The sequence below is a fragment of the Lissotriton vulgaris genome, chromosome 2_1, assembly GCF_964263255.1.
Source record: "Lissotriton vulgaris chromosome 2_1, aLisVul1.2, whole genome shotgun sequence".
NCBI lineage: Eukaryota > Metazoa > Chordata > Amphibia > Caudata > Salamandridae > Lissotriton > Lissotriton vulgaris.
This window is the reverse complement of record NC_141687.1, coordinates 1767857295-1767879451: the sequence shown is the minus strand read 5'-3', so window position 1 is coordinate 1767879451 and position 22157 is coordinate 1767857295. Positions and strand designations below refer to the sequence as shown.

The 22157-nt window shown below is 50.3% G+C and overlaps 1 protein-coding gene across 10 annotated transcripts in view; it reads right to left on the bottom strand.

The window, feature by feature from the left end:
- PPP6R3 (protein phosphatase 6 regulatory subunit 3) overlaps nucleotides 1-22157 on the bottom strand; it is a 1665951-nt gene that overhangs the window by 731935 nt on the left and 911859 nt on the right. For all 10 annotated transcript variants that reach the window (XM_086957827.1, XM_086957831.1, XM_086957834.1 and 7 more), the window contains one exon: nucleotides 3823-3908. In XM_086957827.1, the coding sequence (XP_086813953.1) occupies nucleotides 3823-3908 (86 nt within the window). The remainder of the gene's footprint in view (nucleotides 1-3822; nucleotides 3909-22157) is intronic.

The window sequence follows — 22157 nt, the reverse complement described above, 5'->3', positions numbered from 1 at the left end:
TCCCAGCTGCAGGGGGTCAGACTCGTGTCTGTGGTGGAAGCATCCATTTTGTGGAGCTGAGGCTTCGTTTAACTTTAACCGGGGTTCGCAGTTACATACATGTCGTGTCCCTCTAGAAGGGTGGAATGCTAACCCCGTCGCCAGAATTGGCGAGGGGTTAGTATTCCAATTCGTATGACACCTTACTCGACATGTTTTGATAAAGCAATACCAAAGTTAGCATTTAACCGCGAGGATTATAATGCACTTAAGAGTATATGGTATGCGTTATCATGGAACAGCTATTAGGACTTGGTTCCGCAAGCTGCAGACAGGCTCAGCTCATGCCAGAGCACCATCTCACACGATTCCAAGCACTCTGCCTTCAGGATTGTCAAGGCCTGCCATAGGAGTGACTGATAGGAATCTGTGTGTCCATTTTAGGGTTAGATATAGGTATACTATATCTACAGCAAAGGGTGATTACACGACTTTGCCCCAGCTGTCTTGCAGCCAGTTGTGTCAAATTTAGGAGGCCAGCCAGGGGTGGCATAATACATGCTTCAGCCCCTGGTAGGCCCTGGGTACACCTATGCCCTGAGTTACAGGGTCTGACAAGGTGGCCCAGTACCAATTGGAAATGTACCTAAGGTACATGGAATCCATTTTACAGAGAGAGCAGTAGGCCTGGGGTCCTGATTGGCAGGGTCCCAGGTCGACTATGTCAAAAACCAGCTAAAACACAGGGCAAAAAGTTGGGGGCAACCATAGTCAGGAGGTACCTTCCTACACCCAGGATACACAAAACCCTGTCTGGGACGGTGCTAGCACCGCCCTTGACAGGAAACCCTTTGTCCAGGCTCCCCTCGCTGGAAGGACTCCCAGCTGCAGGGGGTCTGACTCGTGTCTGTGGTGGCAGCATCCATTTTGTGGAGCTGAGGCTTCGTTTAACTTTAACCGGGGTTCACAGTTACATACATGTCGTGTCCCTCTAGAAGGGTGGAATGCTAACCCCGTCGCCAGAATTGGCGAGGGGTTAGTATTTCAATTCGTATGACACCTTACTCGACATGTTTTGATAAAGCAATACCAAAGATAGCATTTAACCGCAAGGATTATAATGCACTTAAGAGTATATGGTATGCGTTATCATGGAACAGCTATTAGGACTTGGTTCCGCAAGCTGCAGACAGGCTCAGCTCATGCCAGAGCATCATCTCACACGATTCCAAGCACTCTGCCTTCAGGATTGTCAAGGCCTGCCATAGGAGTGACTGATAGGAATCTGTGTGTCCATTTTTAGGGTTAGATATAGGTATACTATATCTACAGCAAAGGGTGATTACACGACTTTGCCCCAGCTGTCATGCAGCCAGTTGTGTCAAATTTAGAAGGCCAGCCAGGGGTGGCATAATACATGCTTCAGCCCCTGGTAGGCCCTGGGTACACCTATGCCCTGAGTTACAGGGTCTGATAAGGTGGCCCAGTACCAATTGGTAAATGCACCTAGGGTACATGTCGTAATTTAGAGAGAGAACAGCCAGGCTGTGGGTCTGATTGGCAGGCCCACAGCCAGAGAAAGTCGTAAACCAGTGAAACAAAAGCAAAAAATCTGGGTGATCATAGGATTGCAGACCCTACTCTCCTACACAGACCACTGGCATCCCCTAGCTCATCTGTCCTGGCTCAACTAGCACTGCTGTGCCAGACGGTCCTCAGACCCCTCCCAGTCCTCCCCTTCATCCGTGTCCCGGTAAACAGGCTGGATTGACGGAGGTGGGACGTAGATGAAGGCTTCACCCATTGACGCCGGAGACGGTGCCGAGCGGCACTGCTCCGATGCCGGACCCGGACAGAAACTGCGGCCGACGTCGTCCGAGGACGGGGCCGGGAGCAACACCATGGGGGTCGGCGCCAGCAGAGGAGTCGTAAGGTCAACTGGCATCGACCGGGATCCAGACATAGATCCCACGGGGGGCGGAGGCATCGGGACCATAGTCGATGACAGCTGCGGGCCGAAGCACCCGACGGCGCTGGGGCAGGAGCCACTGGCCCACCAAGGCCCCAAGTTGGGTCTGCAGGGCCCGAAGGCGTGCCGGCAGGCCTCAATGGAGGGAAGTGAATCCTTATGGCAATGAGGAAATCACGAATCTCCTCCGGCCTCGCACACATGCCAGGGACCGGAGGGTATGGGTCTGGAGGCGGCGCCCCAGCTTACGACAGAGGCGGCGCCCGAGCTTACGACAGAGGCGGCGCCCGAGCTTACGACAGAGGCGGCGCCCGAGCTTACGACAGAGGCGGCGCCCGAGCTTACGACAGAGGCGGCGCCCGAGCTTACGACAGAGGCGGCGCCCGAGCTTACGACAGAGGCGGCGCCCGAGCTTACGACAGAGGCGGCGCCCGAGCTTACGACAGAGGCGGCGCCCGAGCTTACGACAGAGCTCAGCCGCTTCGCGCGAAGGGAATCTGAAGAGCGATGTCGCCTCTTCGACGACTTCTTGGCGTGCCTCGACTTACCGGAGGACTTGGAGCCCGATGAGTGCTGGCGATGACACGACTAGCGACGACTGCGGCTCCGCGACTGGTCCCTCTACTTCCTCCTCGACCTGGACCTCGAGCGACGCGGAGTCGACTGCCGGATCTCGAGTAGCTTTCAAAGTTAAGGCCCGGCAGTCGGGACACGACTTATCGTCGTGGTCGGACCAGAGGCAGGAGAGACACCGATGGTTGGCGTTGGTCACTGACATCAGGCGGTGACAGGCGTTGCACGGCTTGTAGCCAGGCATCCCTATGGCACCAGGCGTCGAAGTCTACTCGAAAAAGAGATCCAAAATAGATCAACAAGTTAGTCAAAAAATGACTAAGAGTACTGCTCTTCCCGGATCTGCGCTAGCTGGCACGGAAAAAAGAAGAACTGACTTCAGCGGCGAGGGCGGCGTCTAAGTACTCGGACGACGTCATCTGAACGATCACGACGAGCCGCAGACGACACTCACCGACGCGCAAGGGTACTTTCCGGATCCAGCCCGACTCCTGGGGATATTCTAAGGTAAGGAATCTAACAGTAACCGGTTTCTTTCAGATTTTGGGTTTTTTTCAAATGATGTTTATACACTTCTAAACAAGAATTGTTGGGCAGTTCACCAATTTAACACTGTTTATAGCTATTCTAATAGATTTGGTGGTCCCCAGCATTAAGAATATTCAAGCATTTGAATCTATGAAATATCCAATGATGGAGAAGGTACATTTCTCCTGTAGTTTTTACTTTAGCTTAGGGTTATTAAAATGGCGTTTTTTTCCCCAAATGTATTTTTCAGTAAATTTGGGTAGCTGGAAATAAATAAATAAATACTACATCCGACTGAGTAGTTTAGTGACACCTAAAAGTACATTTTATTACGTTTTGCATTTGTCCTCTTGGTTATGTTATTGTGACAAAAATAGCAGTATTTTAGAGAAGTGTCCTGTTCCCACCCCCACTGCCTGCACAACCAGTGTCTTCAACTGCCGTAATCTGTTAAGTTCTGCTGATCAATACTCTATATCCCTCATTTGGTACCAATCATCATCCTGATCAAGTAAGCGAACACAGAGCACAGTGAGAATAATGGGCTCTAGTTTTTACTTGTTTGTTGTAGTATACTGTAAGTGTTAACAAGCAAAAAAACATAAGCATGCAGATAATTTGTCAACAATGTACCTTCAACCAAACATTCACGTTTATTTTATTATGCTAAATTGCAAGGTATGAATATTTTAAAAAGTAGTAAATCACAATGACTGGACCTTATTTGCATTAAAAGAGGAAAATAATTATATTCCCACCCGCTGGGAACTTACTCGGTCCACTGTGTTTTTTTTGTTGGTTTCACCCAAAGGACCTGCACAAAACGTCTCCCATCGCTCCTGGACTTCCTCTGGTAGCTCTATTATGTGGAAAAGGCAAACCAAATTCGAAAAATGAATATTAAAAAAATGGTATATTTAAAACTATTGTGTTATTTATAGCCACCACACTAAATTAACAGATACTAAAATAACAAATGTATTTTTAATAGGTATGATTTTTAGAAGAAATCCACATTAAATCAATAAAGCAAATAAAAAAGGCAGGATGTTATTCTCATCACCACCAAAAGCAAGACAATAGTGGCATTTTAAGCTAGCTCCAAAGATTTTACTGTAACTTCAGCATCATTTCTGCAGGAAATTACTTATTTCAGTTCGATATATTTTCATGTTCTTACTAAATAGTCAACTTATGTTACATTTTGAAATGTATTGCAACCACCATCTATTCAGCTCCACTAATAAAGACAGCCCTACTGGGAGAAAATTTTAAAAGTGAATTTCCATATTATAAAAAAAAATCTAAATCCAAACTATGCCTATTGAAGTGTGTATTAAACATTAGAAACACAAACAGAAAGCAGTGATAATGTGGCTGTAGCAGGGTACCAAAACCCAATGAAAGTGGAGGGGAACAGTTATGTGGAAAAGATCCTCAGTTTACTCGAACCTCTATACATAAACCAAAAGTGGAGGGATTCTCTCAAAACAAGCAGTCACTATGCCCTGATCCTTAGTGCTCACCAAGCATAGGGCGTGTTCTCATAGAACCCTCACCCACATGCAAATCATGGGGCATGCTTCATTTGATTTATTTATGTGTTTTCTAGAGCACGAACTTGACCCGTTAGGTTATCAGATCGCTTTACACAAAAACAGTCATGTAAAGAGTAGGCATAGCATCATCCAGTTACGGAATCGAATGAAGGAGGGCAGGTGCATGGTTCATGAGGGAGATAGGGCACGTATTTACAGAATAAATATCCAGATAATCAAGCTGAGATAACATTTAGAGATTACGATAAGCAATGTTCGCGACTAGGCCCAGGTTTCTGATGGGGTAAGCTAGCTAATCTGAAGGGAGGCAACAGATGGCTACAGATCAAGGGCGTGGTGGTGGTGGAGGCAAAGTTTAAACAAGATATTTGCTCATGAGGAATGATTAAGAATCCTTTTTGAAACGAGTCAGAGAGGGTATTCTTCTGATCTCCGGTGGGAGAGAGTTCCACATTCTTGGAGCAGCCTTGGAGAAAGCCCGGTTGTAGTTTTTTTTTCCCGAAAGCGTGCAGGTTGGAGCAGGAGGTCTCTGGCGAATCGGGAGTTTGATTCCTCCGGTAATCACAAGTTTCTGCATCAGATATGCAGGGGAGTTAGAATATAAGGCCTTGTGCGTGATGTATGCTACTTTGAGCTGTATTCTTGCCTCCAGGGGAAGCCAGTTGAGAGCTTTCAAGTGTGGGGAAATATGTTCGTATTTCCTCGTGCCGGTGAGTAGTCTGTGGGCCTCGTTCAGGCAGGCTTTTAGAGGTGCCAGGGTGCTCTTGGGTAGACCAGAGAAAATTGAACAGCCATATTCTAGTCTAGAGACAAGTGCTTGGACTGCCATTTGTAGGTCGAGAGTATCAAGGAAGGGTTTCAGTTTCCTAAGATAGCTCAGGTGGAATCCGGCTGATTTTGCCATTGAATTGATGTGGTCCAGCATGTTCAGATTGCTGTCGAGGGGGATTCCTTGGGATTTGGCCGAATCCACTATGGTTGTTGGGCAATTCAGGGCTGCGGAAAGCAAGCAGGTTGTTAAAATGGTTATTAGGGTTTATGGAAAATAGGAATTTAGACACTGAGTCGTCGTCACAGAGTTTGAAGTCAGTCCAGTGAGCATGTTTTTTGGGTGAAGCCTGTGGGGGGGCGACGTGTCTGGAGAATGCGGGTCGAGGGGTGTTTAAGGGTATGTGATGGAGTTGAGTTCATTTCCGAGGGCTGAGATTTTGGCAGCGAAGGAGGAGGAGAATTCCTCTGAGGATACAAGAGACTTGGGGGTTTCTTTTGAAGTTTTGGCCAATGGGTTGGATTGGTGTTTGACCAGTTCGAAGAGCTTTTGGGGTCTGTTCTTGGCCGTCTCTAGTGCAGTTCTGAAGAAGTCTTTTTTGGACTTGAGTATGTTCCTGTTGTAGGCATTTCTGGCCTGGCGGAAGAGTTTTAGATGGGCGGCAGAGGGGTTCTGCCTCCCGGATCTTTCAGCTAGTCGGAGGACTCTCCTCTCGTTGTTAAGGGATCCCGTGAACCAGGGGTTTCTGTCTTTGATTTGGGTTCTTTTCAACTTTAGTGGGACCAGATCATCCAGGATGTTCGAGACAGACCCAGAATAGTAATCATTGAGGTAGCTGACTGTTGTGATATGAGAAGGGGGGGTGGGTCGGATTTGCAGCGAGCCTCGAGTTATCTGCGGTTGAGGTTCTTAGTGTTTCTGATCCAGCGTTTAGGAATCTCTGGTTGCGATGCCCTAGTCTTGTGGGTGCCAGGTAGGAGAAAGGTGATGATGTGGTGGTCAGACCAGTCGCATGGGTCTATAGAGATTAGCTTGACTGTTGATTCATTGGAGAAAACACCAGTCAAGAGTGGCCCCTTTTGAATGACTTGGGAGTGAGCAGGCTTGGGTCAGGGCTGGATCGTCCAGGAGGTCCTTGATGGCGTTGACATGTGAATCCTTTGGATCGTTCCAGTGAAAGTTAAAGTCACCAAGGAAAATATCAATGGCAATATTGGGACTCTTAGCTGTGATGATTTCCAGGAGGTGGTCGGTGAAGGAGTCATTCATGCCTGAGGGGTGGTAAAAGATGTGCAGGTTGCATAGTAGGGTAGAGTTACTGTCAATAGCAAGGGTGAGGTATTAGCAGGATTCAGTGGTGTCCGCTAGAAGATCCGTGACCAGAAGGTTAGAGCGGTAGATGCAGGCAATGCCTCCTCCGTTCTTGTCAGATTGTCGGTCTAGCCTAGCGATGTTGTAGTTAGGAGGGACTAGGAGGTGCAGGTATGGAGATGAGGATTCATTGAGCCACGATTCTATAAGGATCACTAAGTCGAGATTTTTTAGGAGGATGAGATCAGCAATATCCGCGGCATGCTTAGCTGATGACCGGCAATTAAATAAATGACCAGATAGGGAGGAATTGGAAGGAGGTTCCAGAGTATGGGCAGAAAGGTAAACAGGCGCTAGATTACTCTTGACCATCAAGCTGTTGCTTAGAGTAGCTGGTCTGTTGGGGTTGATGGTGACCGTGCAGCTGGCGTGTTCGGCACTTGCATCTAAAGGATGAGGGATTGCTGGGGTGGAGTTGCAGTCTCGGAGGGTGGCAAGGATTTCCATTTCCGTGAGATCTAGTTGATTTGGAGTGGCAAAGGTGGAGTTGTAGGATAGGACAAGAGTACGTATTTCTTCCTCTGACAGGTGGTGAGGGAGCTTGCGGGGGCGAAGGTGTCTCAAGGATAGTGGAAGAGGTTGGTTAGTGAGCTCTGTTAAGTGTGAGGAGGTGGCGTTTGGCAGGGGATGAGGTTGGTAAGGGAGAGTTCAGTGAGGTGGAGGAGGTTCATTAGCTCAAGGATGGAAATATGAATGCTCTGGGTAAGTTTGGTAGCTATGGAGTGCAGAGAATCGTTGTCCCCATAAGAAGGAGGTGCTGGAGGGCAGGGGGGCAATGGTTCGGGAGCAGTTCTGACAGCGTGAATAGGTGAAAGGCGGGGGGAATTAGTATGGCTTGTATTGTAAGCCATAGGATCTATGTTGGAGCCCCTTTGCGGGTTGGATTGAGGACAGGAAGGGCAAGCAGCACTAGTATTGTAAGTGTTGAGGGGCGTAACGGTGACAGTCTATTTGAGAGATAGTAGAGAGGGGGCCAAAAGTCTAGGGGTGATTCTGTTGACGAGGCCTGGAGATGTGCTGGACTGTTTCGGGTGGTCAATGATGGGAGACCTAAGGTGGGTTAGAGGGTGGCTGGCCATGCTGGAAGGGCTGGGTGAGGACTCAACAGTATGGGAAAGGTAAGCGCGACCTGTATCGTAGTTCAAAGAGGAGGTACCGGTGACATGGTCTATTTGGGGAGCTAGTAGGGAGGGGACCAAGGGTCTAGAAGTGATTCTGTTGACAGGACTGGGAGACTTGCTTGAGAGGTTCGAGTGATCAGTGTTGGAGGATCTTAGAGAGGTTTGTGTGTGGATAGCCTCGTTGGGTGGGCTGGACGAGGGAGCTCATCAGGGCGGGAGTTAGTTACCCTGCTAGTATCGAGCACAAGGTTTCTGAGGAGGGGAAAAAGGTCTGCAAATTTATTCAGGTTTTTGGGCATTGCTTGGGTTAAAGCGATGCCGTTTTTATAGAGGGTGATGGTGAGATCAGCTCGCAGCATTGGGGAGGGTGATAGTTAGTTTAGTGCTGTGCAGAATGTTCTTAGTAAAACATACATTGCAGCGGTGAGCAAAGGTTTTGCGCCAGGCAGATGTACTTCTAGAATAAAAGAGGAGGTCATTCATGACTGTGCCGTTGTCTGCGCTGTAACGTAGATTAGAGATCAGTGTCTCAGGGAGTCTTTTCAGGGTGGAGTGTTTGAAGGATTTTGTGGCGGTTTTGGAGAGGTTTGGGGGTAGACTAGAATGTAAGAATTTCCCCCCCATAGCAGACAGGCCAGGACTTGCCATGTTGTCTCAGGTGGACTGCTCGAGTACCAATAGGGATAGTTATGCAGCAAGGGTGGCTGCCCACCGTGTGGGAGCCAGAGTAATACTGTGACAGCGCCACAGGGGAGCGCACTATTAGTATAGGAGTCTGGTTGGTAAGTCTAGAGAGAATAGCTGGCGAGGGTGCGGATAGGTGGTTGGTCGCTCTTGAGAGATAGCTGGTGAGGATAATCACTTTGTATTAAGATCACAGACATTTCATGGTCAGGCAATGTAAGGTGAATGCAGTGTTTTTTTCTTACCATCGCCATTTTAGGCTCAGGCAAGATGCAGTCTGCTGGTGAAATGGTTACTGTGTAGATAATGCCAATGCTACTTACCTGTATGCATCTGTTCTTGGCATGTAGGGCTGCTGACATTCATATCTGTGCATAGATCGCCGCCTAGTGTTGGGTCCGGATGATTGCACATTGTTGTCCTGGAAGAGTCTCCGAAGTATCACGAGATAGGTGGCTCCTCCCCTGGACTACAGTGTGCATGGGCATCGACTCCATCCCCAGATTGTTTTTAGCCATTGTGGCCAAGATGGAGTGAAACTCAGTGAATGATGACCATGCCATGAAATGATATGTGAACACTGCAGCTGCTACAGGCGCCGGGGAGGAGGGCGGGCGATAAGAATGTCAGCAGCCCTACATGCCAAGAACAGATGCATACTGGTAAGTAGCATTTGCAGTTCGAGGCATGTGGGCTGCTGAATTCATATCTGTGCATAGAATTCATAGCAGTCCCCCCATTAGCGGCGGCCGCCCGTGCCAGCTGCAGCAGTTTGGAAAAGTGTCTTGAGAACAGCCTGCCCTACAGCTGCCTGCTGTTTGGAGTGTACGTCTACACAGTAATGCTTGGTAAATGTGTGTGTGGTAGAACATGTGGCTGCTCTACATATGTCCTCTAAGGATTAGTTACTTACCTGTAATCCTAGTCCTCTTCCAGGGGTATCCTCATCAAAGTCATAAGCATTAGAATATTCCCGCCCATGTGCAGGACCCCGGAAACACTATATTATATGTGCCCCACATATATATATATAAATAATATATATATAAAAAACAAGCAATAGCAGCCAAATCACATTAGAGCTGAAATATGCTGTGAAGAATTTCCACCATACATGAATAATAAGCATTAGAAACATGAGAAACAACACCAAAGATTGTTTAGAAATTGTTTTAATGCTCAGAAAGCAGTAGAAATTCTCATAACTCACTGGAAGCATAGGAAGCTCCCAGGCTGCATTGCAAACACAGTCTAACAAGACTGAAAAGCTAACCTGTAGCTGAATAGCAAAAAACTGACACTGTGCCTTTAAGGCACTCATGACCCCCTGTATCCCATCATGCCCCAGGGGTGGCAGTTAGGTCAGTTGTTCTTTTCGGAGACTGAAAAACAAACCCAATAACAAATAGGTTAACAATATCTCCTTATGAAAGAGTATCCTTTGCCCGGGGAGGCGGGAGGGTTGCTTATGACTTTGATGAGGATACCCCTGGAAGAGAACTAGGATTACAGGTAAGTAACTAATCCTTCTCTTCCAGGGGATCATCATCAATAGTCATAAGCATTAGAATAGAATAGCGAGCCTCTCCTCATCCCTGCGGGCAAAGGAAAGATAAGACAGAAATCTCATCAATAAGCCTGAGTAGACAAGCAGACTACCCAAACAGATTCCTCAAGGAGGCTTGCCCTACTTGAGTATCGGTCCTGGAATCAGAGTCGAGGCAGTAATGCCTCGTAAAGGTATGCACTGATTTCCAGGTCGCAGCCTTGCATATTTCCGACATAGGAACGTCATGCAAGAAAGCCACTGTAGCCGCCTTCCCTCTAGTGGAATGCGCTTTTGGAGACATCAACAAAGGTTTTCCTGCTAGTTGATAGGCCAACTTAATGCAAGAGACAATCCACATGGAAATGGACCTCTTTGCTGCTGGAAAGCCAGTTCTCATTGCACCATAGTTCACAAACAGTTGGTCCGTTTTCCTAATCCCTTTAGTCTTTTCCAAATAAAACTTAAGCACTCTTTTAAGATCTAAGGAGTGAAGTGACCGCTCGGCCGGGGTCGTAGGATTTGGAAAAAAGGAAGGGAGGGAAATAGACTGATTTATATGAAAATCAGAGATGACCTTAGGCAAGAAGGATGGGTGAGCCCTTAGTACTACCCTGTTATGGTGGAATACAGTATAAGGTTCCTTTGCACAGAGCGCTTGTATCTCACTGACTCTGCGTGCAGAGGTAATTGCCACCAAAAAAGCTGCCTTCCAAGAGAGATGTTGTAAGGAAGCCTTGTGGATGGGCTCGAAAGGTGGAGACATTAACCTTGATAGAACTAGGTTTAATTCCCACGGAGGAGAAGGATTTCGCACAGGGGGATACACTTTCTTCAATCCCTGGAGGAAATCCTTGACCACTGGAACCTGAAAGAAAGACACCTGGTCAGGTGACTTCCTATAAGCCACAATAGCTGACAAATGCACTCTAATGGAAGCGTACTTCAAACCAGCTGTTGCGAGGGAAAGGAGGTATGGTAAGATGACGTCCTCCTGCCCCTTAATCGGATCCAAATGATGATCCCTACACCACAAGTAAAACCTTTTCAACTTGAAGGCATAGGATGCTCTCGTGGACGGTCTCTTAGCCTCCTTCAAAATGCTCATGCATTCTGGAGGCAGGTTCAATTGTCCGTATTGCAGGACCTCAGGAGCCATGCTGTTAGGTTTAATGATGGGAGGTTGGGATGCATTATCCTCCCGTTCATTTTGCTCAACAGGTCCGGTCTGCAAGGGAGTCGTTTGTGTGGACACACAGACAGATGTAGAAGGTCCGGATACCACCACTGCCGAGGCCAGTCTGGAGCAATCAGGATCATCTCCATGTTCGTCCTGAGGAGCTTGGAAACCACTCTCGGAATCAGAGCCAGGGGAGGAAACGCGTATGCGAACATCCCTGCCCAATCCAACAGAAGAGCGTTCCCCTGCGTCCCTGGTCTGTGGAACCTGGACGCGAAGGCGTGGCACTTGGTGTTTTCGTCGTCTGCAAACAAGTCTATGGATGGATGTCCCCAGCAACGAAAAAGCTCTTCTACTACTTCGTCGTTTAGCACCCAGTCTGGCTGATCTTCGAAGTGCCTGCTGAGTGCGTCTGCTTTGACGTTCAACTCGCCCGGAAGATGCACCGCCACTACTGTGAGACCTCGAGCGAGAATCCAATGCCATATTGCCTGAGCCTCGCGAGACAGTGGGCGAGATTTTGTGCCTCCTTGCTTGTTCAGATAGAACATGGTTGTCGTATTGTCCATCTGAACCAGGACTGAGTTGGATGTGATTGCTGGCAGGAAAGCTTTGAGAGCCAGGAATACTGCTCTGAGTTCCAGCATGTTGATGTGGTATGTCTGCTCCTGCGCAGACCACCGGCCTTGAATCTGAAGCGGACCCATGTGTGCTCCCCAGCCGTGCAGGGAGGCATCTGTCACTATAGATTGGGACGGAATGGGCTGGTGAAACGGCACTCCCACCATCACATTGTGTCTCCGAGTCCACCATCTGATGGACTCTTGTCGCCTAGGAAAGATGGATTCGGTCCTCCCAACGTCCTGTTGCCTGGTCCCACTGATCCTCCAGAGCCTGTTGCAGAGGACGCATTCTCAGCCTGGCGTTTGGGATGAGCAAGATGCAGGACGCCATGGAGCCCAGTAGAGACGCCACTTGTCGTGCTGTTGGAGGTCAAGACTCTAGCAGAATCCCACATTTCAGGTTCATGGAAGAAAGTCTCTCCTCCGAAGGAAACGCTTTTCCCACGCTTGTGTCCAGAACGGAGCCTAGGTAGTGGATGGATTGCGTAGGCCGCTGGACTGACTTCTCCAGGTTTACATGGAGGCCGAGCCTGTGAAGCTGTTGCAGGCACAGATGCAGATCTTGCGTTACCCGTACCGGAGATGGACCCTTTAGGAGCCAGTCGTCCAGATATGGGTAAACGAAGAGACCCTTCTTGTGAAGAAAAGCCGCCACCACTGCCATGCATTTGGTGAAAACTCGTGGTGCGGACTTGAGACCGAAGGGTAACACCTTGTACTGGTAGTGTTTGTTTCCCACAACAAACCTCAGGTACTTGCGATGTTGTTGCGCAATCGGGATGTGAAAGTATGCATCTTGTAGATCCACCGAACACATCCAATCTCCGGCTTGTAGATGAGGACATATTTGGTGAAGCGCCAACATGCGGAACTTTTCCTTGACGATAACCTTGTTTAGGAGTAGTAGGTCGAGTATGGGTCTGAACTTGTCCTCCTGATCTTTTTTGGGGACAAGGAAATATCTGGAGTAAACTCCTTTTCCTCTTAGAGCGAGAGGAACTTCCTCTATCGCTCTTTTTTGCAGCAGGATTTTTACCTCTCTTCGGAGCAAGCTTAGTTGGTGAGGGCAAGAGCTCTTCGGAGGGACGCTCTTTGGAAGAGCACGGAAACGTATCCTGTATCCATTGCGCAGTATATTCAGCACCCACTGATCTCTTGTGATGCTGACCCACTCTGCCAGGTGTTGTGAAGCACTTCCTCCCACTGGAGTGGGCAACGGCGTCAGAGGAAGCCACTGTTCAGGCCTTTCCTCCTCTCGTGGTGTTTGAGGACTGCTGGTGGCCTCCCCTGCCTCTGCTGGGCTTGCCACGAAACTGGGGTTTTCCTTGAGTTTTGTTTTGGGACCACTGAGGGGTTTAAACGCTCTGTTGAGCCCCTCTCCCCCTGTTGGTTTTGAAGCGGCGCTTGAATTCCTTTTTCTTCTCCAAGCCCACCGCCTTCACCGTGTCCAGCTCAGTCTTCATTCAGGTCATCTCTTCGTCTGCGTGTTCACCGAAGAGAGCGGAACCCGAAAAAGGAAGATTTAGAATCCGATGCGGAGCATCCGGTTTTAGACCTGTCAGGCGCAACCAGGCCGATCTTCTGGCACAAACTCCATGGGAATAGGAATGAGCCGAAAGCACCGCCCCATCCGCGGCCGTGCTTATCTGGTTTGCCACCAGACAACCCTCCGTAACAGTTTCCTCAAAGTCTTGCTGGTCCTCTTTCGGTAGCTTGGCTTTGAATCTTTCCATCGAGTCCCATAAGGCTCTGTCATACCGACCCAGGAGCGCAGCTGCACTGGCGACCTTAAGAGTGGAAGCAGCAGAGTTGCAAACCTTCCGACCCCAGGAGTCTTGGGTTTTGCTGTCCTTATCTGGCGGGACTGAAGATGAACCAGCAACCGCAGGTGTCTTCCTCGCCGCTGCCACGATGACAGAGTCTGCTGGAGGGTCAGACTTCACAAACACCGGGTCAGAAGCCGCCGGTTTGTACTTCTTCTGAATGCGTGCCGGCACTGCTCTGATTGCTGCTGGGGTTAGGAAAACCTCCTTGACAGGGTCCATAATCCCCGGAACCAAAGGCAGCAGAGGTCTGGAGATGGCCTTCTTGTGTAAGGTTTCAAAAATGACTGTCGTCGTTACTTGAGGGACAGACATTTCAATGTTCAGTTTAAGCGCACCTCTCTGCAGAACATCCAGATACGTGCCAATATCATCCACTGGGGAGGACCTGGACGTTGGACTGTCCGTCAAAGTCGGTGAGTAGTCCCTCTTGGACGATCTGGTAGACGAAGTTGAGGAGGTGGACGGAGTACGTTTATGTCGATGGTGAGAACTAAGTCTTCGCTCCCGCGACCTCCTTGAGCGCTCCTCTCGTCTAGGGGAGCGAGATCTGACCCGATCTCTTGTCCGATGTTCCCTTCTAGGGGATCGGGATGCCCTGGGGGATCTGGCTGGCGACCGTACGGGAGATCTGCCCCGGGGAGATCGAGACCTTTTCCGACCTTCCAGTCTAGGTTCCCTTGTAGGAGATCCAGATCTTCTCCTACCTGTAGGAGAACGGGATCTTCTTGGCGCTTTGGAGGGTAGCGTCACAGGGGATGTGCGCCTGGGAGGGCTACGCTTGTCCATCTCCTCCACCAGGTTTTGGAGAGGAGACCTGTGGTGTGGGCTGGCATACTCCTGCATACGCTTGGTAGGCCCCTCGTCTCTCCAATGGTCCAAGGACCTGTACCATCTAGGTGACAGCCTGATGCGCCCCGCCGAAGGATCTGGACGACGCTCAGGAGTTCTGTGTATAGGGCTTCTGGACCTTGAATGCTCAGTAGAGGAGCCAGAGGACCGATAAGATGAATGGTGAGAAGCAGATTCTGTCACCATGATCGTATCCGAGTGTCTCGACGTCGAGCGATCCTTTCTCACAGCCGAACGCCTTCGAGGAGTCGGAGGACCAAACAATCTCGACCTCGAATGTCCATGAGAGGTTCTGTAGTCTCTCGACGTCGAGCGGCGATGAGCAGCCGTCGACGGAGCTTTCTGCTTCGACGTCGAACGGCGGTGTCCGGTCGCCGACTGGGACCTCTGCCTCGAACGACCTCGTCCTGTCGTTGACGGAGCTCTCTGCCTCGACGTCGAACGGCGATGGCCAGCAGCCGACGGAGATCGCTGTCTCGACGTCGAATGCCTGTGCGACGACGGCCGAGGGGTATTGGGCACCCTCGACGCCGAGCGCTGCTGCTGCACCGACGGAGACCGCGTCCTCGATGCCGATCGACGAGCCACTGTCGACGGCGGAGGGGTCACACTTCTCGACGCCGGTCGTCGCCTGGTTGACGACGGCGAAGTGACCTCCCTCGACGCCGGTCGTCGCCAGGTTGACGACGGCGGAGTAGTAATGGATCTCGACGCCGACCGTCGCCCTGTTGACGGCGGCGGAGTAGCTTTCCTCGACGCCCATCGCCGCCCGGTTGACGACGGCGGAGGGGATTTCGACGACGGAGCTGGTGCTTTCGACGTCGTCGACGTACCTGGTCTTCTCGACGGCGAGCCCGCCGCCGACGGTAGTTTCGAAGAGGAAAATTCCACCTGTGGATCTTTTCTCAGCACCGAGCTCGACGCTGAAGTTGAAGGGTGTGAAGACTTCTTTTTTGAAGAGGTATGAGTCTTCTTGGAGCCCTTCTTCACTGGAGATCTCCCTCTCGAAGCTCTGTGAGCCAGGCCATAAATTTGAATTCTCTCCCTGTCCTTGAGAGTCCTTCCTGACAGGTTCTCACAATGAGGACAGGTGTCTGGATCATGATCTTCAGGCAGGCAAACGATACAGACGTCGTGGCTGTCTGATTTGGCCTTTTTGTTGCCACAAGAAGGACATTTATCAAAGAGTGAAGGCATTTTTAGAGAAAAATATTCAACACCAAACTGCTGAAAACAAGCAGTATCTTACTTGACTAGATGTAAGACGTCGAAGTAAGAGCAAAAGTTGTCAAAAAGAAGCAATTTTTCTGTCAAAAACCAGAAAAATAGTGGAGCTGTGTAACCAGGGTCCTTCACTGAAGGATCCGGAAAGAACAACTGACCTAACTGCCACCCCAGGGGCATGATGGGATACAGGGGGTCATGAGTGCCTTAACCCCTTCCCTGCTGGCCCGATTCCGCCCCCATGCGGTAAACAAACGAACAGGGGAGGGTCATGACGAACCCCAGCCGTCATCAGCACACGAGCACCGTAGTGCATGACGGCTGGGGTTCGTCACCAGCATGGAAAAGGTTAAAGGCACAGTCAGTTTTTTGCTATTCAGCTACAGGTTAGCTTTTCAGTCTTGTTAGACTGTGTTTGCAATGCAGCCTGGGAGCTTCCTATGCTTCCAGTGAGTTATGAGAATTTCTACTGCTTTCTGAGCATTAAAACAATTTCTAAACAATCTTTGGTGTTGTTTCTCATGCTTATTATTCATGTATGGTGGAAATTCTTCACAGAATATTTCAGCTCTAATGTGATTTGGCTGCTATTGCTTGTTTTTTATATATATATTATTTATATATATATATGTGTATATATATGTGGGGCACATATAATATAGTGTTTCCGGGGTCCCGCACATGGGCAGGAATATTCTAATGCTTATGACTTTGATGAGGATCCCCTGGAAGAGAAGGGAATGTTACCTAGAAAAGCCATAGAGGCCCCCAACCTTCTAGTGGAGTGGGCTCTTGGTGGAATGGTAAGAGTGCGTTTTGCCTTTGCATAGCAGATTTGAATACATTTCACAATCCACCTAGCAATACCAGCCTTTGAAATAGGGTTACCTTTGTGATGTGGCGCAAAGGCAACAAAAAGCTGCTTAGTCTTCCTAAAATCCTTGGTCCTATCAATGTAATACATTAGGGCCCGTTTAACGTCAAGGGTATGGAGCATCCGCTCCGCCAGTGACTCTGGATTTTGAAAGAACACCGGCAACTCAATGGTTTGGTTGATGTGGAATTGAGAGACAACCTTGGGTAGAAATTTAGGGTTTGTGCGGAGCACTACCCTGTTTGAATGAACTTGGAAGAAAGGCTCTTGGTATGTGAGGGCCTGCAGTTTACTAACCCTCCGTAGCGATGTAATTGCTACCAGGAAAGCCACTTTCCACGTTAAGAACTGGATCTCGCAGGAATATAGTGGCTCAAAGGGAGGACCCATCAGTCTTGTAAGAACCACATTGAGGTTCCATTCAAGAGCTGGTGGAGTCCGTGGCGGAATGACTCTTGAGGCCTTCCAGAAATGCTTTGATGGCAGGCACCTTGAAAAGTGAAAGGTGCTGTCTATTTTGGAGGTATGCGGCCATCGCAGACAGGTGAATGCGAATGGCAGTATATGCCAAATTACACTTGTATAGATGGAACAGGTAACAGATGATGTTCTGAATAGAAGCATCCAGTGGATTAATGTTGCGGTTTGCGCAATAGATGACAAACCCCTTCCATTTTGCCGCATAATATGCTCTAGTAGTGGGCTTCCTAGCCTCCCGAATGATGTCCATGCAATTGGGAGGAAGGTTGAGGTAGCCAAACTCTAGGACTTCAGGAGCCAGATCGCCAGGTTGAGCTGTTGCGGATCTGGGTGCTGAATGTCGCCATGGCTCTGCGTCAGAAGGCTGGGTGTGAGATGAAGCCTCTGATGCGGTACCACGGACAGTTCCAGGAACGTGGTGTACCATGGTTGGCGAGCCCACTAGGATGAGAGTCATCGAGTGCTGCCTGAGCTTGCACACCACCATCGGTATCAGAGGTGCTGGGGGAAAAGCGTACGCAAATCTGCCTGACCAGTTCATCCATATCGCATTGCCCTGCGATTGCAGGTGTGGGAACCTGGCGGCGAAGCTTTGGCATTTTGCGTTCTCCCTTGTGGCGAACAAGTCGATCTCTGGATGACCCCACCTTTGGAAGTACGGTTGGAGTACTGATGGATGTATCTCCCACTCGTGCATTTGGTGGCTGTGCCTGCTGAGCAGGTCCGCCATTTGATTGTCCTTGCCTGGGAGGTGTTCTGCCATGAGGAAAATGTTCCTCTGAATGGCCCACTTCCACATGCTCTGAGCCAGATGACAGCTGCGGAGAGTGTGTGCCCCCCTGCTTCTGAATGTAGTACATGGCCGTCATGTTGTCCGTCCGGATCAACACGACCTTGTTGCACAGATGTACTTGGAATGCCTTTAAGGCCATGAAGATCGCCATCAGTTCCAGTACATTGATGTGCATCTTCCTTTGCTGTAGCGTCCATAGTCCCTGCACCGTGTATTGGAGTACATGCGCTCCCCATCCCTGGAGAGAAGCAGCCGTTGTCAGGATAATCTGCGGCCCAGGCTCTTGAAACGGTCGGCCCTTGCAAAGGTTTTGTGGATTCCACCAATGCAGAGAGTTGTATGCCCGACCGCTCACCAACACTAGGTCTTTTAACTGCCCGTGAGCCTGAGTCCACTGACGTGCTAAGCACTCCTGAAGCGGACGCATATGTAGACTCGCTTGTGGGACTATGGAGATGCAGGAGGCCATCATGCCTATCAACTGCATGAACACTCTTGCTGGAAGCAAGTGTTGAGGTCTGAATCTTTTGATCAGCGATTGAATGCTGTTGACTCTCACTGAATTCGGCTGCGCTGTGGCCTGCAGAGTGTTTATGGTCGCACCCAGATACTGCCGTATGTGGGGGAGCTAGAGATGGGATTTTGGGTAATTCAGTGAGAACCCCAGATCCTGCAGAAGGTGAATGGTGTGGGACACGTGGTCGGCGCACTGCTGGGCCGACTTCGCCTGAATGAGCCAGTCGTCCAGATAGGGGTAGACGTGGATGTTTTGACGTCTTAGATGCGCCGCCACCGTAGCCAGGCACTTTGTGAAAACCCTGGGTGCCGTGGTGACCCCAAAAGGCAAAACCTTGAACTGGTAGTGCTGGTTTTGAATGGTGAACCTGAGGTACTTTCTGTGTGAAGGATGCAGTGGAATGTGGAAGTACGCATCCTTTAGGTCGAGAGTTGCCAGGAAGTCCCCTTGCCGAAGCAGTGGGAGAACCTGCTGCAGCGTGAGCATATGGAAATGTTCTGACAGAATGTAAAAGTTGAGCGGTCTGAGGTCTAGGATGGGCCTGAGGGATCCGTCCTTCTTTGGAATCAGAAAGTACAGGGAGTAAACTCCCATACCTCTTTCCTGCAGGGGCACGAGCTCTATTGCCCCTTTTTGCAGCATGGCGTTGACTTCTTGCTGCAACAAGTGCAAGTGCTCGCCGGACATAGGACGGTTCTTTGGGGGTATGTTGGGTGGAGTGGATGTGAGCTCCAGACAATAACCGTATTGGATAAGAGATCTGACTCACCTGTCCGTGGTGATGGACTTCCACATGAGCAGGAACTGCTGGAGTCTCCCCCCGACCGGTGTTGTGTGGTCGGGGGCAGTGACAAGGCGTCACTGTTTGTTGGCGGTGGAGGACCTGGAGCTGTTATTTCCACGTCCTCTGCCTTTGACGTTGTTGCCACGGTATCCACCCGACCCTTGTTGGTATAGGAAGGTTGGGTGTTGCTCTTGTAGAATTGCGTTGACTGTGACAGTTGACCCCTCGAGGTGCCTCTATTATTGGAGCGATGAAAGGAACCACCCCGAAACTGCTGGGACTGCAAGGCACCCATAGACTTCGCAGTGTTGGTGTCCTTTTTAATCTTCTCGAGGGTGGTATCAACCTCTGGGCCAAACAGGTGGTCTGGGTTGACCGTCTGGTTCAAGATGGTAGTTTGAATGTCTGGCTTGAAACCGGATATCCTGAGCCATGCATATCTACGAAGTAGAACGCTAGTGTTAATTGCTCTTGAGGCGGTGTCAGCCACGTCAAGATCGAAGCATTGGTGATAAACTTCACCTCCTGTATCAACATTTCTGCTGCTTCCTTATATTGATCGGGTAAGTGCTGTAAAAGGGTCTCTAGAGTATCACAGTGTGCCCTGTCATAACGCGCCAGTAGCGCCTGTGTGTTGGATATGCGCCATATGTTGGCTGCCTGCGCAGCCACCCTTTTCCCCCAAAGCCTCAAATATTTTTGATTCCTTGTCTGGGGGAGGAGCATCACCCGTAGTTTGTGAGTTGGTTCGTTTGCGTGCATTGGAGACAACCAGGGAATCCAGAGGCAACTGTCCTTTGATGTAAGTAGGATCAGTGGGCGCTGCCTTGTACTTCTTGTCGATACGTGGGTTGATGACTCTTGCTCGGGTGGGCTCCTTAAAGACTTCTGCCGCATGTTTCAACACCCCTTTTAGCATTGGCAAAGTTTTTACAGTTTTTTCAGAGACTGAAAAGGTGTCAAAGAGGAAGTCGACGTCCACTGGGTCAGCATGGAGATAGACGTCATGATTGGCTGCCGCCCTTTCAATGAGTGCATTGAAAGCTGCAGAGTCTTCTGTTGGGGAAGTCTTGGCTGAAAAAAGGATCGCCACCAGCAGACCATGGCTCAGTCACATCTTCTGGGTCTGAGTAGACTGGATAGGTATACTCATCCTCGTTGTTGCCGTCACACTCCTCCACATGGGAATGAGTGGGTGAAAGTTCATGTGCTTGCGGTGATACAGGCTCCATAGAGGCAGAGGCACCAGCAGAGTCCATCTTTTTCTTAAGTGGAATTTGGTAATGCTCCAATTGTGGTTCAGGGGTGATCTTTCTCTTAAGGAGAGAGAGCTTGCCCGTGTTGGCGTCGATGACCACCTCCTGACGCTCCTCTTCTGCCAGCGGTCGGTGCCGTGGGCTTGGGACCACTAACGATGCCTTCGGCGTCTAAGATATCTTCACGGGCACTCCGGCCCCAGGTTTTGCTGTGAAAGCCTTCGGCGCCGTCTTTGGCGGCGGCGTGAACAGAATAGGCGCTGGCGTCTTTGCCGGCTTTTGAAGAGGCTTGGGCGGCACAGGGTCCTTCGGCTCGACTGCTGCGGCCCCCTCCCTAATACGTTGAAGGGACTCCGTAACCTTCTTAGTGAACGAGGCGGAGGGACGCACCGGCTCGAGAGAGTCTTCTGAAGCTGGTTTTGGGATGGCGACCAATGACGCGGTCTTGGGAGCCGACGCCGTTGCCCCCTTGGCCTTGTCGAGTGGAAGCGAGGCAGTGAGAGACTTGGGGTCGTCCTGCCGCTTCTTCGGGTCGAGAGTGGCCTTCCTATGGTCGTCGGCCTTCTTGGGATCGAGGCGACTCTTATGTGCGTCGACCGTCTTCGGCGCCAATGCAGCTGCGTCGGTCTTTTTAACCTTCGGCTTCGATACAGTAGCCTTCGGGTCGGCCATTTTGGCGTGGCCCTTGAGCTCGACGGCCATCTTGGATTTCTTCGGCGCCGAGGCCTCCGAAGTCTTCGACCCGACCAGGGTGACTAGCGCTTTCGGTTTCGATACGTCTGGAGTCGAGACCGATGGTTTCACTTTCGGTTTCTGTACCGTGAGTGGTGCTGTATCAATGTCCGTGGCCGGGCCGGAAGGCTGAGCCGTGGGACGGGAATCAAGGCTTTGGGTAAGGCCCGAAGGCGATCCCTCGACCTAGGCCTTAGAATGGTGGCTGGCCCCGGAGTCAGTCTGAGGTAGCTCCTCGTCCGAGCTATCCTCTACGGTGGCAAGGGCCCCGTCGTCGTCCCCTACCTCCGACGACTTCATCGAAATCCTCGTCTTGCGCGTCGTAGTCGTCCTCGACCTCCGACGCCGGGTTAGATTCTTTGATCTCCTGGATAGTGTCGTCCCCGACATCCTCCGTGTCGAAGATGTCTGCAGGAGGTGGTGCCGATCGCTGGGCCTCCAGGCGCGCAGCTCGGCGGAGCTTGAGTGTCTTCTTTGACCGGAACTTGGAGCAGGCCATACACTTGGCCTCGTTGTGGTCCGGCGACAAACACTTATTGCACACCGGGTGTACGTCGATATGCGGATACTTTGAGGTACACACCGGGCACCGTTTAAATGGACTTCGATCCATGATGGAAGTAGGTTGGAGCGTCGTGTAGGCCCGTCCGCGCCGAAAGCACGCGGAAGGGAAGTGGTGTTTCGGAGCCGAGGAAACTACGAACCCGAAAGACAGACAATACCGACACAGTAAGTAAGTTAAGAACTATCGATCCGGACAGAGGGAACCGAAACACATCCGAACCCAATGGCGGAAAAAACCAATCTGGGGATGGAGTCGATGCCCATGCGCACTGTAGTCCAGGGGAGGAGCCACCTATCTCGTGATACTTCGAAGACTCTTCCAGGACAACAATGTGCAATCATCCGGACCCAACACT